Genomic DNA, 17,723 nt, shown 5'->3' with positions numbered 1-17,723 from the left:
TACCCTCATTAAAAAAAGGAAATCTTAGGTCTGACCTAAGTATCACAACAGAAGCTGGATTTTGGAAACATTATACTCCATAGAGGCGAGTTTGATTAAAAGTGGATATTGCGTCTGTCTGTCACAGTGACCACCTCCGTTTTGGGACATCATGTGCTTCTGTCTTCTCATTAATGATAAGTCTGTTTGCAGTTGGTTTCTTAATTTGACGATTCAAAAAAAGAGGTTAGTGAGCTGAATGTAATTTTCACTGTAACTTCATCACAACATTTTGTTGGCCTCCACTTTCTTACTGCGTACGACAACAGTACCACGTATGTATATTTTCCTGAATGTGTTTTATGTTAAAAGCATTTTAAGATGAGACAGCTGGTTAACACTTTACTGGAAAATGCGGGGATATCCTTCAAGCAACGTGGCTAATGTCTGACCAAACTGACAACATCAGCTTGGACAACTTTGAAAGCAGGATACCTCAGCTTGTGGCTAATGAGAAGAAAAAAAAACACCCGCTTCGATACATCCACAGTAGTGCTGCTCCGTGGGGTATTGCTGCTTTAATGAGACCAAAACCGTTAAGTGACAAGATGAAGAGAGAAGTTATTCAGAGTTTGGACAAACTTTTAGTAAGTAATTAAACTGACTGCTTTTCCTGTGTGTGTGTGTGTGTGTGTGTGTGTGTGTGTGTGTGTGTGTGTGTGTGTGTGTTGTGTGTGTGTGTGTGTGTGTGTGTGTGTGTGTGTGTGTGTGTGTGTAAAACGTGTGCAGCTTCTTCAACACAACTGACTTCGAGATCATTATCTATAGTCTGCTGTAAATATGAAACAATGTTCTGATTAATAAAAAAAAAGTAGCCTGCTGGCCACTTCTGGATGAACGTCAGCTCCATGACCTCACTCAGCTGGCCAGCCTTCAACTCAGCCTCTCCACCTCGCTTTGCTGAGAGGTCAACAGCATTGGACCACTGGAAAGTCACCAACTTGATCTTCATCGCCGCCCTTCTCAGTGACAAGACACGAGGCCTGTGTCAAGTCACCATCCAACTGCTGGCACACCTCTTCTGTTCCAGCGCTCTCCTCTTCTGGCACCAAAAGAACTAACAAAATAAAAATCAGCCTTTGCACCACAATAAAAACTGTTCATCTTCTGTGCTCCCTTCGGGTTAACTTACCATGACATCAGGATGTGGGAGTTCTTCATTGGTTAGCGGGAGGTCTCACAGGTCTCCCTTGTACTAAAACACTGTCATTTTCTGACAGACCACTCATAAATTTCAGAAGATTAAGGGGGAGTTTTACACTGAACCTGAACTGATAATCGCAGATTTCTCAATTATTAGAGTATTGCATGATTCAACAGGGTTTGGTTGCAGCTGGGGATTCAAAGTCCACGCAAACACTTCCAGCTCATTTCACGAGCACCTGTGTCAGCACTTCTAAATCTTGGCTCAGGTCAGATAGGAGCCCAGAATTCATTTTGGAGAAAGAGAGAGTGTGGTTTGCATCTGTAAAACCTAAGGGTTAGTGCTGTCAGTGTGGGGTTAAATGAGAAGATTTCATCCACCACAGTTTACTGGCAGTGTCCTGCCCCTGCACCAGTTGGGTTTCAAGTGCATGATTGAGGATCTTCAACCAGAGATAAGATGCTGGTATGTACAGTGAGGTCATGGTGTGAGTCAACAGTGACTTTTTAAATCACATTGTATTTCATTCTCAATCTCAAAACAGTAAAGTCATGTCGGTTTTTGTGGAGAATGTCATTCTGATGGCTGAGTCAACATGACCGCTGTTAGATAATAGGGACACGTGGAGCCACATGTGAACCAGTTTGGATGAGCTTTAGGATGTTTACACCTGAAGATGGATTATGCTGGTGTTAATCCATGATGTGATAAAGGATGATCTCATTAGGGAGTCACAGCTTTCAGTTTATAAGTTGATTTATCTGCCAACACTCATCTATGTTTATGATGTCACAGACCAGGCTGTGGACCCTCTCTCAGTTAAAGACCATATTAAGTGGTGTTATACAGGCTGTATTGTAGATATGAAGAGGCTTGGGTGAAAACATAAAATGCAGCTCAAACAAAGACTGAGCATCTGTACCGACAAACATTGTGCAATAAAGAGTTCAGTACTTAGCAGAGCAGGATAATAGGCAACAGTCCTTCCAAGCACATGGCAGGTGCAACAACAATATTCAAGGCAAAAAGGTATCACAATGGCAGTTCAAAAACAGCTACAGTGTTTGAGACATTAGACAAACTTGTCTAATGTTTGAGACATTAGACAAACTCATGACGTCAAGACATGCAGTAAAGGTCAAAACACTGGAATCACTGGAACACTAATAATACTCACTGGGAACACAAGGAGAAAATAGCTACTATGACCTTGAGATCTTAAGCAAAAAAAAAAAAAAAAACTTTCAGGCCAAGATACAGTAGTGTTCCGAATAATAGTAGTGCTATGTGACTAAAAAGATTAATCCAGGTTTTGAGTATATTTCTTATTGTTACATGGGAAACAAGGTACCAGTAGATTCAGTAGATTTGCACAAATCCAATAAGACCAAGCATTTATGATATGCACACTCTTAAGGCTATGAAATTGGGCTATTAGTAAAAAAAAAATAGAAAAGGGGGCATTCACAATAATAGTAGCATCTGCTATTGACGCTACAAACTCAAAACTATTACGTTCAAACTGCTGTTTTAGCAATCCTGTGAATCACTAAACTAGTATTTAGTTGTATAACCACAGTTTTTCATGATTTCTTCACATCTGCGAGGCATTAATTTGGTTGGTTTGGAACCAAGATTTTGCTTGTTTACTAGTGTGCTTGGGGTCATTGTCTTGTTGAAACACCCATTTCAAGGGCATGTCCTCTTCAGCATAAGGCAACATGACCTCTTCAAGTATTTTGACATATCCAAACTGATCCATGATACCTGGTATGCGATATATAGGCCCAACATCATAGTAGGAGAAACATGCCCATATCATGATGCTTGCATCACCATGCTTCACTGTCTTCACTGTGAACTGTGGCTTGAATTCAGAGTTTGGGGGTCATCTCACAAACTGTCTGCGGCCCTTGGACCAAAAAAGAACAATTTTACTCTCATCAGTCCACAAAATATTCCTCCATTTCTCTTTAGGCCAGTTGATGTGTTATTTGGCCAATTGTAACCTCTTCTGCACATGTCTTTTATTTAACAGAGGGACATTGCGGGGGATTCTTGCAAATAAATGAGCTTCACAAAGGCGTCTTCTAACTGTCACAGCACTTACAGGTAACTCCAGACTGTCTTTGATCATCCTGGAGCTGATCAATGGGTGAGCCTTTGCCATTCTGGTTATTCTTCGATCCAATTTGGTGGTTGTTTTCCATTTTCTTCCATGCGTCTCTGTTTTTAAGTAAAATAATTTATTAGAATGCAGAAAGTCTTACAAACAAACCTCAGTGTTTCTTTCGTTCAGTCTGATCTACCTTTGAGATAATCGTTCCTCTCTGTCCTTTAACTCACATATTGCAGCTTTCTGATCCCCACAATATAAAAACTTAATGAGGAAAAAAGTTTGGGGGGTTTCCAGCTTCGCCATAGATTTCCGTTCCTATGGAGACATTGCAAAATAAGGGCTGGGCTTAGTTAACCGCTGTTCTAATGTTTCAGCAACAGTGTTGGCTGTAATGAAAAGCAGCACATTATATAAAATGAGTGTCACCAGCTCTTTTAAAATCTGACCACGTCTTTCGTTTTCAAGCCTGCCGTATTCAAAAATCTGTTTAGACAACATTCAAACCGAGAATACTCAGAGATTCTGCAAGTTAATTATTTCAACTTCCAATGAACATTTGTTTCATTCATACAAATGCTGCATAAATTAGTTTCTCGGATTAAAAAAGGTTATTTAAATAGTGGCCATGGTTCAAATTGAAATATAGAATGTTCAAACAAAAAAGGACAACTCTTAGCAAATGAAGAACAAAAGGTTCAAGTCTTCAGGGTCCTGGTGCTTCCTGTCCTGCTGTGCAGGTGACAGACGTGGACGTTGACCTGTGACCTGAAGTGATGACTGGATGTCTTTGGTACACTGGAGTGACTTTGTTTCAAACAAATGTTTTTTAGGGAGACTCAGATGAGGAGATTCACTTGTATTTGCCCTATTGAGCTATCCCATAATCCCTTGTTCGCCAGAGAGTTGGTGCACTCTAAACAACATGGAGAAACCACATGACAGCAACTGCAAATAAACATTATACGACCAAAATGTAATTTTTATGCCTTTCATCACGTTAATAAGAGACTGCTGCATGAGACCCTGAAAACCTGCTAAAAAAATATTCCAAATAATCCGTGTCTGCTACGTTTAACCTGTGTGGAACTTTACAAACGCAAACTGACTTTCAGACATTTTTTTAATATCGCTCTGGAACAAAGAGCACAAACAGTGTTGTAAAAGACAATACGCAGGATGTTAAAGAGCAAACTTCACTTTCCACAACAACATGAACAGGAAGCGATCGCGGCTCACGGCGATTCCCATTGAAAATAATGGAGAAATAACCTGAGCTTCTCACATGTTTACAATAAAACAAACAGTAACAACATCTAAAAACCTAGAGAATAGATTCACCAGAGTCTGAGGCACAATATACAAAGAGTTTTATGTTGCGATGTTAATGTTGTTGTTTGTGTGCAGCGGTTAAAGTGCAGCCTGATCAGAGTGTCTCAGTGCATTTCTCAATGTAACTGACATCTTGCAGAACGGCAAGATTTGAAACCTCAATAGAGCAAATAGTGAGAGAACATCAGCTATGAAATTTTGGCCATTTGGTGCGTTTTTCTGTGTATGATCCAGCACACAGGTGCATCAGTGATGCCCCAAGACAGCCTACTAGAATTATGCCTTCCCCTTCACCTGAAGCTAGATCTGCCCCTGATCGCGTTGGTATAAAAGCTAGTTTGATGATACTGGTAGAGACATTCTGCACGTTTGTCATTGTAGTGATCCATTTTTCATTGTCCAATCAAGACCACACTGTTGACGTGTTTGAATTTGTTTGTCTTCTGCCTCTTTGACCATTTAATCAGTACGTTGGATGAAGAATGTAGCCAGCTGCACAAAATTCTCTAATTCCCTAAAGATACACATCGAGCAGCCATAAAATGAGACTTTGGCATAATGCAAGTCAAATATTTTCTCATCCAACGGAAACTACATTTATCTGAACTCTGTTTTGAAATAGATGTTGGGGAATTTCATTTTTTTAAAAGCCTTTTTTAAAAAAAAAAAAACATTCTGAGAACATCATTATAGCATATTTCTTAATGAGAACAAAATGGGGGAAAAAAAACCCCACCCTCAGATAAAATAAATAAATAAATAATAAATAATAGGAAAAAAAAAAGTTAAAAACAAGAAACAAAACAGCTTCCAAAAAATAATAATAATTCCTGAAAAAAAAAAATTCTCGATGAATCACAAAGCAGCAAAGACACATAAATAAAACCAACAAAATCCACATAAAGCAGAGGTCTCAAACCGGTTCCAGAAAGGGCCGAGAGGGTGCAGGCTTTCTGTGCAACCACCCACTCCAGCAGGTGATTTCACTGATTAACTGATTTCACCTGCTCAAAGTGATGTTAATCAGTGAAATCACCTGGAGTGGGTGGTTGCACAGAAAGCCTGCACCCTCTCGGCCCTTTCTGGAACCGGTTTGAGACCTCTGACATAAAGTAACAAACCAGAGCAGTGAATGTTTGAAACTGTTCAAATTACTGATGTGGCACAGGTGTGTAACAGGGCTGAGTTCAATGGAGCTGGGAAAAATGAGTACTTGAATCAGAAAGAAGTACAACACGATGTGGCATTTCAGAAATTATCAGAAGATTTGGGCTCCATACATTCAAATGTTTAAAATATTGTGATTGTGCTGATCTTTGGAAGATTTTTGACAGCCAAAAACATGCTCCACGAATATCATGCACCAACAGGCACTATTAAGAAACCTATTCAGATGCGTGAAGTCATGTTAAGAATGTCAGGAATGTGCCACGAATGATGCATATATGACATTCTTAACGTGTTGTGTCTCTGTGTAAACACAGCATTAGAACCCGTCATACTGCTGGAACTAGTTTGCGCTACACACTGAACTAGTTCCAGAGTTGGCTTAGATTTCAGTGATTCCAGAAGTCTAAACCAATGTCCTTGGCTTTCAGGAACTAGGACCAATGACAGTCTTACTTCCTGCTGTTTACATCTAGGTTAAAGACCACAGAGCTTTACGTCAATTAGAAATGGTCTATGTGGACTAAACTAGGTTTTTGAGAAAGGATTGCAAGACAGAGGCAGAACAGGCAGAAAGAGACAGAGTATTTTGTGGAACAAATGCTGCCTGTGTTTACTCCCAGCTTAAAGAGTTAATGTGTCATGTATCATAACCCCTTCTATACTTGCAAACAAATGTGGCTAACTCTTCCTCTGTTTGGTTTGTATGCTTTCCTTTGCCGTCATTGGTATGTAAGTAGGCATGTCTTCTTAGTGTTGTGGGGCATGTCTGCAGACAGATACTGTTGAAGTTCTAACATCAAGAGTGAGCACATTACTTGACTAATAACGGTTATTTGTTTTGCAAGTTCCACCCCAGCAGATCATAGACCACAGCAAAGTAAAACATCCAAGACAGACACTTCAAAAGTTCCCATTACTTGAAATAACTGGCCCAGTTTCAGCACGAGGAGTGAACTTAGTTCTCCTTTAGAGCAGGTGCTAGTTTCTAAGTATGGTACTAGTCAACCTGGGAAACAAAGTCATACCTTCACATCATTGCAGCAAGTATAATTCTACCCTGAATCATATCAGGGCAGGTACCTCAGTGGATAAGGAGCTAGTCTGCCAATATGTAGAACTAGGTTTGAATCCCATCATGCTACCTGTATGTGTTCTTGGACAAGAGACAATCTGCATTGTCTCAGTCCATGCAGCTGCAAATGGGTACCAGCCTCAGCTGGGGGAGGAACCTCTGTCAGACTGGTGTCCCACCCAGGAGGAGTCGTAGACTCTCATCCACTTGGTGCTATGGAATCCAGAGATAAGAACCGGCATTGAGAAGCCTCAGGGTCTACATCATACTTCTGAGTCAGCTGACAGGACCTTGCTTGAATGGTATTAGTAACAGATGGCTACAGTGGTGAGAGGGAACATGCAGGGACGGCATCATTTCACAGCTGGGGCTCGTCAGCAACCATGTGTCCAACCAGCCAGGAAGCAAAGAACATCTTTTTTACATTAAAAACACGTTCTCCATCTGCTTTTCCTTCTATGTTGCATTTTAGTTCATTATGCTTGTTTAGTCTGAAAAGGAATTAGTTTCATGAGTGTTAAAAAAAAACAAAACACGTTTCTGCGGGTACTTGTAGGTCCTGTCTCCTCCGCATATTCTCATGCCTAAACTCTCCGAACCTGCAGGTTGTGGATGGGACTCCCTGCTCTCCAGACACCTCAGCTGTATGTGTTCAAGGGAAATGCATCAATGCGGGCTGTGACAGCAAGCTAGACTCCAACAAGAAGTTTGACAAGTGTGGCATGTGTGGTGGCGACAACCGTGGCTGCAAGAAGGTCTCAGGGATGTTCACCAAACCCATGTAAGTAGAACGTCAGTACCACTACAGATTTGAGTTTTGTAGACAACCCGTGAGTGTCACAGTGCCGTGGTAATACTTTCCCACATTTGGTGGGTTTCTGGATCATAAAAACTAATGAATTGCTGCACCTCAGTTCAATTCAATTAATTCATCTTATAAAGCGCCAAATCACAACAGAGTCGCCTCAAGGTGCTTCACACAAAACAACTCAAAACACAAAACAAAATGAATTAAAAGATCAAAAAAGCACAATGAAAAAATAAAATGCATAGTAATACAACATTCCAGTATGCTAGCCATACGAAAGGGAAAATAAGTGCATTTTAAGTCTGAACTTGAAAGTCTCCACAGAATCTGACTGTTTTATTGGTGCAGGGAGATCATTCCACAGAACAGGGGCACGATAAGAGAAAGCTCTGTGACCCGCAGAGCTTTTATTCACCCTAGGGACACAAAGTAGTCCTGCACCCTGAGAATGCAGAGCCCAGGCCGGTACGTAAGGTTTAATTAGGTCAGCTAGGTAGGGAGGTGCCAGTCCATGAACAATTTTATAGACTAGTAGCACAACCTAAAAATCTGATCTCACTGGGACAGGAAGCAGGTGAAGAGACGCCTAAATGGGTGTAATGTGGTCAAACTTTCTGGTTCATGCGATAAGTCTGGCAGCAGCATTTTGAACCAATTGGAGAGCCCTAATGCTGGACTGCAGTAAACCAGAAAATACAACATTGCAGTAGTCCAATCTAGAAGAGATAAATGCATGAATCAGGGTCTCAGCATCAGCCATAGACAGCATGGAACGAATCTTCACTATATTTTGCAAATGGAAGAAAGCAGTCCTAGTAATATCTCTAATGTGGAGGCCAAAGGCCAACGTGGGATCAAAAATTACCCCAAGTTTCCTCACTTTGTCAATGTGATGTATGACACACGAGCCTAGACTAAGTGTTAGCTGGTAAAATTGATGCCGATGTCTCACTGGACGAAGACCGCTGTGCAGTGATGCCGGTAACGCGTTACTTAGCAACGCGTTACTCTAATCTGACCACTTTTTTTAGTAACGAGTAATCTAACGCGTTAATCTTTCCAAATCAGTAATCAGATTAAATTACTTCTCCATGTCACTGTGCGTTTTTCATTGTGGGTCGATAGCAGCATTAAACTTGGTCTGTGGCAGGAGGTCGGGGTTCGACTGAACTGACCACTTTCAGTGAGCTGTGAGTTTTCATCCACGGTTTTTTGCAGCTGCTCGACTCTTCCTCACCTCTTAAAGGGCGGTGATCACCACACCTGCACTGAGCTTTACAAAGACATTTTTATTTTTTCCTCCTTTATTTAGAATTCTGAGCTGAGCCGCTCTGTATCGTCTCGTTAAAAACAGCTGATCCTCCGCGACGCGTCAACAACTAACACTATTTTCCACTCAAATGCACCTAAACTCTCTTTCTGAGGACCACATGATGTGAAAACGCAATAAAACTTTCTTACCTGTAAATCTGGTCATGTTTTCTGCATAAATAAATGTTATCCATTCTTTGTGCTCAAACGCCAAAGCAGGGGCGAATCCAGATGGAATGGGGGCGTGGGGCAGGGATGTGCCCCCCCACAACACCCCTAGATTAAAGGTCCAGTTTTGAAGCCTTTTTTTACTACAACTACTAATATTGCTTAAAATAATAATAATTTCAACAAGTAAAATGTTTAGAGAGAATTTAAATGTTAGAAAATGTTAGAATTTAATAGTTACATTTATAAACAATGTAGGTTTGAAATTGCAAGTTTTACTGTTACAGTGCTGTCAACAGTTAAATATGAGGTCAAGAAAGACGTCTTTATTTTACTTTTTATAAAACAAGTATTTATTTTCATTGAAGTCAAGAAAGGGTGACTATAAAGTGAGTTTTGGCAAAACAGGTATCATTGTCATGTTGACGTGGGTTGTTGTCGGCAGCTGGGGAAAGTAACTAAAAAGTAATTAGTAATCTAACTTAGTTACTTTTACAATTGAGTAATCAGTAAAGTAACTAAGTTACTTTTTCAAGGAGTAATCAGTAATCAGTAAGTGGATTACTTTTTCAAAGTAACTGTGGCAACACTGCCGCTGTGGCAGTAGGTTCAGTAAGGTGGCCCAGATGTCCCTCTTTGGAGCCACATACTAAAGTTCCTCATGTGAGACTGCAAAGCATTCACGGGACAGAGAAGTCTGTACTGGGTTTACCTCATAATCTCCCCCTTTTTGGATTTTCCTGGAAAACGTCCAGATTGAAGGATGCAGGGACAATCCTAATGAGATGGCAGAATGCCTAAAAAAACCAAAAAAAGCTCCTTTGAACATAACGGAAGAGCAGTTTCACACTGAGCTCCTTTTGAATGTGACAGCTCCAAGCAATGACTCCTAATTCTGCTCATCCAGACCCCAAGTACTGCTCCTTTTCTATTTGTCCCTGATCTACTCAGACCTGATTACGTGTCAGGTGTGTTCAGTCGGTTAATCTGACTGACCTGATTTGGGTCATTAGTTGAAGTTAACACAGTGAGAAGTGGAAAATGCAGAGTACCTGGGGTCCAGAGGACCAGGATTGGGAATTACTGCTCTCAAGAATTGGCACCTTATCGTGGTGGAAAGTTTTGAACACGCTATCTACCAGAGACATATAGCGTTAGAGGCAGTATCTCCTGGTAGTGTCTTCCAGGGTAAACTGCTTATGGTGAGGCATCAGTCCAACACAACTTCACAGCTTCATCCTCAACACAAACATGCCTCTAAAATCCTTGTTTGTCCTCGTAGTACCTCGTACACAAACTGCCCCACACTGTTATCGCTAAACTTTGAATTTCTTGAAAAGTAGCACCACGCTCAGAGATGAGCCTCATTAGCCGAATATTCTGCCTCTAAGAGCCTCTCAGAGCCACTATTCTCCCACGATTGTTGAATAACTGGACTTGTACCAAAAAAAAAAAAAAAAACATGCTACAGTTGTATGCAAAAGTTTGGGTGCCCCTGATAATTTTCAAGATTTTCCTTTATAAATCACTGGTTGTCTGGATCAGAAATTTCAGTTAAATATCATATAGCAGACGAACACAGTATTTGAGAAGTGAAATGAAGTTACTAGTATTTACAGAAAGTGTGCAATAATTATTTAAACAAAATCAGGCAGGTGCATAAATTTGGGCACCCTTGTCATTTTGTTGATTTGAATACATTTGAATACATTTACATTTATTGGAACACAAAATTGGTCTGCTAAGCTCATTGACCCTTGACCTCCTTACACAGGTTAATCCAATCATGAGAAAGGGTATTTAAGGTGGCCATTTGCAAATGTTTCCCCTCTTTGCATCTCTTCTAATGAGTGGCAACATGGGAGCCTCTAAACAACTCTCAAATGACCTGAAAACAACGGTTGTTCAGCATCATGGTTTAGGGGAAGGATACAAAAGCTATCTCAGAGATATCAGCTGTCAGTTTCCACTGTGAGGAAACATAGTGAGGAAATGGAAGACCACAGGCACAGTACTAGTTAAGGCCCAAAGTGGCAGGCCAAGAAAAATCTCAGATAAGCTGAAGCGAAGGATGGTGAGAACAGTTAACCCACAGACCTGCTCCTAAGGCCTGCAACATGATCTTGTTGCAGATAGTGTCTCTGTGCATCGTTCAACTATACAGCACACTTTGCACAAAGAGATGCTGTGTGATGCTGTAATGCAGAGGAAGCCTTTTCTGCATACACCCTACAAACAGAGTCGCTCGAGGTATGCTAAAGCACATTTGCACAAGCCAGGTTCATTTTGGATAAGGTGCTGTGGACTGATGAAACTAAAACTGAGTTATTTGGACATAACAAGGGGCGGTATGCATGGCTGAAAAACAACACAGCATTCCAAGAAAAACACTTGCTACCTACAGTAAAATTTGGAGGTGGTTCCATCATGCTGTGGGGCTGTGTGGCCAGTGCAGGTACTGGGAATCTTCTTAAAGTTGAGGGTCACATGGATTCCAGTCAATATCATCAGAATCTTGAGAACAATGTTCATGAATCAGTGACAAAGTTGAAGTTGCGACAGGGCTGGATCTTTCAACAAGACAACAACCCTAAACACTGCTCAAAATCTACTAAGGCATTCATGCACATGAACAAGTACAACGTTCTGGAATGACCATCTCAGTCCCCAGACCTGAATAATATTGAAAATCTGTGGTGTGATTTTAAGTGGGCTGTCCATGCTCAGAAACCAACAACCTGAGATGTTTTGTAAAGAATGGTCCAAAATTCCTTCAACCAGAATCGAGACTCTCATTGGAAGCTATAGGAGGATCTACTAAATATTGATGTATTTTTTCTGTTGGGGTGCCCAAATTTATGCACCTGCCTAATTTTGTTTAAAGGATTATTGCACACTTTCTTTAAATCCTACAAACTTCATTTTACTTCTCAAATATCACTGTTTGTCTGCTAATAATATATTTAACTGAAATTGCTGATCCAATGATTTATAAAGGAAAAACATGGAAATCATCGGGGTGCCCAAACTTTTACATACAACTGTATGTACTGTATGTACAACTGTATGTGGCTCATTATTCATCCTTCATTATTCGATGGGACCAGGGATTATGTCTCTAACTGTGGTAAAACAGCATTGATAAAACTGAGTTAGATTTCACAAAAAAAAAAAAAAAAGTAAACTTGAGATTTGTCTTCGGTCAGCATGGTGGCTTAGTGGTTAGTACTGTTGCCTCACAGCATGAAGGTCATGGGATGATTCCCACCTGTGGTCTTGCTCAGGGTGGTTGGTGAGGTTAGGCCTTACCCTTGTGAAGCGCCTTATGTTGTGTGATGACACGATATAAATAAAAGAAATTTAAATAAATGACTTTGTGTCCAAGAGCTCAAAGCCAATTTTGAACTAATCAGTACCACTTAAGGGGACTTAACAACACTACCAATTCAGCCTCAGTGTACCATGGCCTACACAAAAATGTATGATGTCATTGTAGTGGTGGACAAAGGACGACACGGGGTCAAAATTGAAAAATGTTCCAATCATATTGATAAGTATGCCAAATTAATTAAAATTTCCTAAAAGGTATAGTTTGGTGCATCTCTGACTGAATGTTATGGAGTTATGGGGTAAAAACAGTTAAAATGGTGACAAAGGTCAGTTTCAGTTTGTACAGGCATCTAAAACGAGGAGGATCACTTGCATCGAGGGAACGTCAGCTCTGACCTTTTGGCCATGTGGCGTGTTTGTGCATGATCCAGCATGCAGCTACCTGACTGTGAAGGACCCCAATAGCTGGAGAAGGCCAAGGAGACACCCATGGTTCACCTGACTGCAGCACATAGAAGATTATTTTAGAGACGTGGGAAGGGACCGGTTGTCTGCCTGGGTGGTTGCCAACCAGGACCCAAGGCTTGATTTGACAGGGGTAAAAAGTTAAAGTTGCTCTAATTTTGGTTCAGTTCTGCAAATTATTGGTTGAGCTAACAGCATTTTAAAAATAAATACTTTGCACCATGTGTCATGCATAATTATTGCATTACGGGCTAACATACGTCACGTCACAGAATCCAGTGGACGTCAACCTTGTTTGAACATTACTTTGGAGACCAAACATTCAACAGTATCAAAACTATGCCATTTATTAATCACTTTAGCTCAACCAATAATTTGTATATCTTTTAACCAAAACTGGAGCAACTTGAACTTTTGACCCCTGGACAAACTGAAATTAACCTTTGCCATCATTCTTGGTGATTTTACCTCATAACCTTCATTCATAGATAAACAAAACTATACCTTTGTGGACTCTTTATGATCAGACAAGTAATATTGAATACTTTAATATGATTGGAGCATTTGTTGACCCTATGTAACCCTTCATTGACCCCTACCTGGCTTTAGCTTCCACTCCGGGACGGCCACTATACATGTTGCATAGGCCACGGTATACTGAGGCTGGATTGTAAGTCCTACTGAAAACTTGTATGGCCTATGGACTATTAACTTCTTGACATTTAAATGACTCAAAACTAAATGCGAAATTGTTTAAAACTGGCTTGATTTGTATTTACGAGGTCTGTCAATAAAGTATAGGTCCTTTTTATTTTTTTCAAAAACTATATGGATTTCATTCATATGTTTTTACGTCAGACATGCTTGAACCGTCACGCGCATGCATGAGTTTTTCCACGCCTGTCGGTGATGTCATTCGCCTGTGAGCACTCCTTGTGGGAGGAGTCGTCCAGCCCCTCGTCGGAATTCCTTTGTCTGAGAAGTTGCTGAGAGACTGGCGCTTTGTTTGATCAAAATTTTTTCTAAACCTGTGAGACACATCGAAGTGGACACGGTTCGAGAAATTAAGCTGGTTTTCGGTGAAAATTTTAACGGCTGATGAGAGATTTTGAGGTGATACTGTCGCTTTAAGGACTTCCCACGGTGCGAGACGTTGCGCAGCGCTCTCAGGCGCCGTCGTCAGCCTGTTTCAAGCTGAAAACCTCCACATTTCAGGCTCTATTGATCCAGGGTGTCGTGAGAGAACAGAGAAGTTTCAGAAGAAGTCGGTTTCAGCATTTTATCCGGATATTCCACTGTTAAAGGAGATTTTTTTAATGAAAGACGTGCGGACGGATTGCAGTGTCGGCTCGCAGCCGCTGCGACGCTCCACCACAGGAAAAACACCTCTGTTGGAAGCCTTAAGGACAAGTTGGAACATGTCCAGCTGGTAAACAATTTCACATATACTCACTCCACTGAAAGCCATCAAAAGCTGCCTGGATTTTACAAATGGTTATCAACACGGAGGTGTTTTTCCTGTGCCGCCAGTCTCTCAGCAACTTCTCAGACAAAGGAATTCCGACGAGGGGCTGGATGACTCCTCCCACAAGGAGTGCTCACAGGCGAATGACATCACCGACAGGCGTGGAAAAACTCACGCATGCGCACGAGGGTTCAAGCATGTCTGACGTAAAAACATATGAATGAAATCCATATAGTTTTTGAAAAAAATAAAAAGGACCTATACTTTATTGACAGACCTTGTACATCATTAATTTACATTTTACAATCTCATGTTCCAACAATTATCTTTCAGAAATCCTCAATGCCTTTTCTGTACTTTCTTTGTAGTCATGGCTACAACTTTGTGGTCATGCTGCCTGTTGGCGCTTCCAACGTTGACATCCGTCAGCGTGGCTACCGAGGCATGGTCAGTGATGAAAACTACCTGGCGGTGAAGAATCGGCATGGCAAATACCTCCTGAATGGCAACTACGTGGTGTCCGCCGTGGAACGCGACCTCCTGGTGAAGGGCAGCCTGCTGCGCTACAGTGGCACCTCCACAGCTGTGGAGATACTTCAGGCCGTCAGACCCCTGCAGGAGCCTCTGATTGTGGAAGTGCTGTCCGTGGGGAAGATGACTCCTCCCAGAGTGCGATACTCCTACTACATATCCAAGGAGAGCAAGGAGGAAAAGACTCTACGGAAAGAGGAGAAAAGCCACGCGGCTCAGAACAGTGTGTTGGAAGACAGTAATAAAATAGAAGCTAAGAAGCAGATGATTGGTAAGAGGCCTCTGAGTCACTGGGTGACCGGAGGATGGGACACGTGCTCGGTGACGTGTGGGAACGGGCTTCAGAAGAGGCTGGTGCAGTGCCAGAGTGCAGAGGGACGCCAAGCAGCAGACTGTGACGGTGCTGCCAGGCCTGTAGCTGTGAGAGAGTGTGGGGATCCCTGCCCTATGTGGGACATAGGATCCTGGTCTCACTGCTCTAAGTCTTGCGGTAGGGGGTTTAAAAGGCGACCGGTGCACTGCATTACCGAGAACGGTCTGAGTCTACCCAAAGACCACTGCTCTGGAAAGAGGAAGCCTCAGGAACTGGACCTGTGCAACCTGAAGCCTTGTTAAGGCAAAATGGACACATCTTAAGAACCAAAGGGGTGCTTTGACATGAACCAACCCAGCACGGTAAACGCAGTCACATTAGCATTTTGGCAAGCAAATTTAAATTAATTCCAATGTAATTAGCTGTAGCAACCCAGGCAGATAGTTTGTATTGAGCGCAACGTTGCAAAGGAAGGACTTCCAGGTATTACAAACTGTCTTGATACTGCTAAACTCAGGACAAGCGAAGTAAACAATGTCCAAAGTAGCACATGAGCTAGCTTCAGTTATATCCTAAAAATAACTGCACAAACAGATTAATATTGTCTGTAGTCAAATGCAAAACAAGTCCATTCGAGTAACAACTTAATGTTCAAGTAGTGACAGAGGTAACTTGCGACCTAGCGTGGTCCAGTCACTACAGTTGGCTTGCCAAGCTAACTAGCATAGCTAATTAGTATGTAGCATTTTACGAGATGTTAAGATTTTTGCCACGTTGCCGACACAATACAATTTGTATTGCCAGTCGCTGGTGTGACTGCGGCCTCACGAGTGTGTTGCTGCGATTGGTGGAAATCCAATCTGGCTGAGAAAGCCAATGGAGACACAGAGAATCTTCCTCCATTGTTGGAAAAGACAGAGAACCCATTTGAAGCAGAGGAATGCTTCACTGTAGTAAACCGTCAAACCATCGGTGGCGGGTTTAACAGTAGTTTGTCTACCTCGACCAGGACAAAAGACATAACACCTGTGGGACATACCGAAGGACATGGCGTGACAGAGAACATATCAACAGACTGTAGTGACGAACACTAAACATACCCGTGGAAGAGGGCCATCGTTTCCTGGTTCTGAGAACAGACAGACGTGGAAAACCAGATGAAGCAATCAGCCTTCGAAAACGCACTCAGATAGAAATATCTCCACCTGCACGCTACGATTTCAGAACTCATCAAAATATGAAGATCAGTACTGTACCCGTGCCGTTTCAAAGTCTGTTCTACTGTTTGATCCCTTTGTTGCTAGCCTCAAACTATGCTGTAGCCCAACCAAAGTAGCTCATCAAACTTCACTTGCTTCAAGAATGAATAACAAATAAATAAATTAATTAACAATTCCAACTATTTGACAAAATCTCAAACCTTTTTCACCATCATCAATTGCATAAACATCAAAGCATCTTTGGATCTTACTCATGACTAAAAACATGATTATTATGAGTTTAGGGGTTAAACTTTACTGCTCTTCAGTGACTTGGAGCTTGACATTGGCTATTTGCTGATCATGTGATTATGACACACTGTCTCGAGACCGTGATGCCTCACTTTATTCAACAACAACAACAACAACATGAATGGAAAGCAGGAATGAAAAAAAACCTAATAATATAACTTAGCAAAACAATGGTGGTCAGGGACGGGATTATAGGTTGGATCATATGTGAGGGAATTTGTAGCACATGCTGTTTTTTATTATTATTTTTTGACCCAGTGTGCTTTCTGATTAAAAAAATTAAAAATATGGCTTCATTTTCTCAAAGTAATTGGCAGAATTTGTATTACTGACAATTTTATACCCACTTACATACGAGTGCACCCAAATCCTGCCGACTCCACCCAATATCCTGCAAAATCCCAATTGCCAAAAAGGTACTTCTACATCATGTGCCTGGAAATGTATCAAAACTGTCTTCAGCTGAAGGTTTTCGTTTTGCTGAGGTTTCAATTACTGCATTTTGTACCCCACTCGCCACTTTTACACAAGGTTACCACAATCTGCGTCATCTAAATCAGGTTATTCATGTTGTGTAGATCACAATTTATCTTGAAATTAAATAAAATACCTTTTTTAAAACACGTTTAAACTTTCGGGATTTGCTCACCGGGTTCTACAACTACAGCTACTTAACAACAGCTATCTAACAACAGCTACTTTTACCATCGATTATACCCGATTTCAGGCCCTGATTGGGTATTCATTTATTTCTTGCACCAAAACACACAATTAGGTATAAAAAAAAATCGACAATAATAGACCACCCTTATTGTTACATTGCTGTTTATTTGTTTCAGTAAAAGATTTGTGTGAGTCATCTGTTGCCAGCACACACTCATTTTGTGAATACAGATTATCAACCGACACCCAAACAGAGGATGCTGGTTATCATAAACAACCATCCCA

At 41.2% G+C, this 17,723-nt stretch overlaps 1 protein-coding gene across 1 annotated transcript; it reads left to right on the top strand.

The window, feature by feature from the left end:
* Positions 1-872: 872 nt before the first annotated feature.
* Positions 873-16,417, top strand: LOC117509318 (A disintegrin and metalloproteinase with thrombospondin motifs 15-like). Its single transcript, XM_034168981.1, has 3 exons — positions 873-1,031; positions 7,479-7,654; positions 14,789-16,417. The coding sequence occupies exons 1-3, from the start codon at positions 873-875 to the stop codon at positions 15,564-15,566; spliced, it is 1,113 nt and encodes a 370-aa protein (XP_034024872.1). The 3' UTR covers positions 15,567-16,417.
* The last annotated feature ends 1,306 nt before the right edge of the window (positions 16,418-17,723 follow it).

Source organism: Thalassophryne amazonica, chromosome 4, assembly GCF_902500255.1.
Source record: "Thalassophryne amazonica chromosome 4, fThaAma1.1, whole genome shotgun sequence".
In the NCBI taxonomy this organism is placed as follows: Eukaryota; Metazoa; Chordata; class Actinopteri; order Batrachoidiformes; family Batrachoididae; genus Thalassophryne; species Thalassophryne amazonica.
The sequence above is the reverse complement of the archived record's forward strand: the minus strand, read 5'-3'. Positions and strand labels throughout refer to the sequence as shown.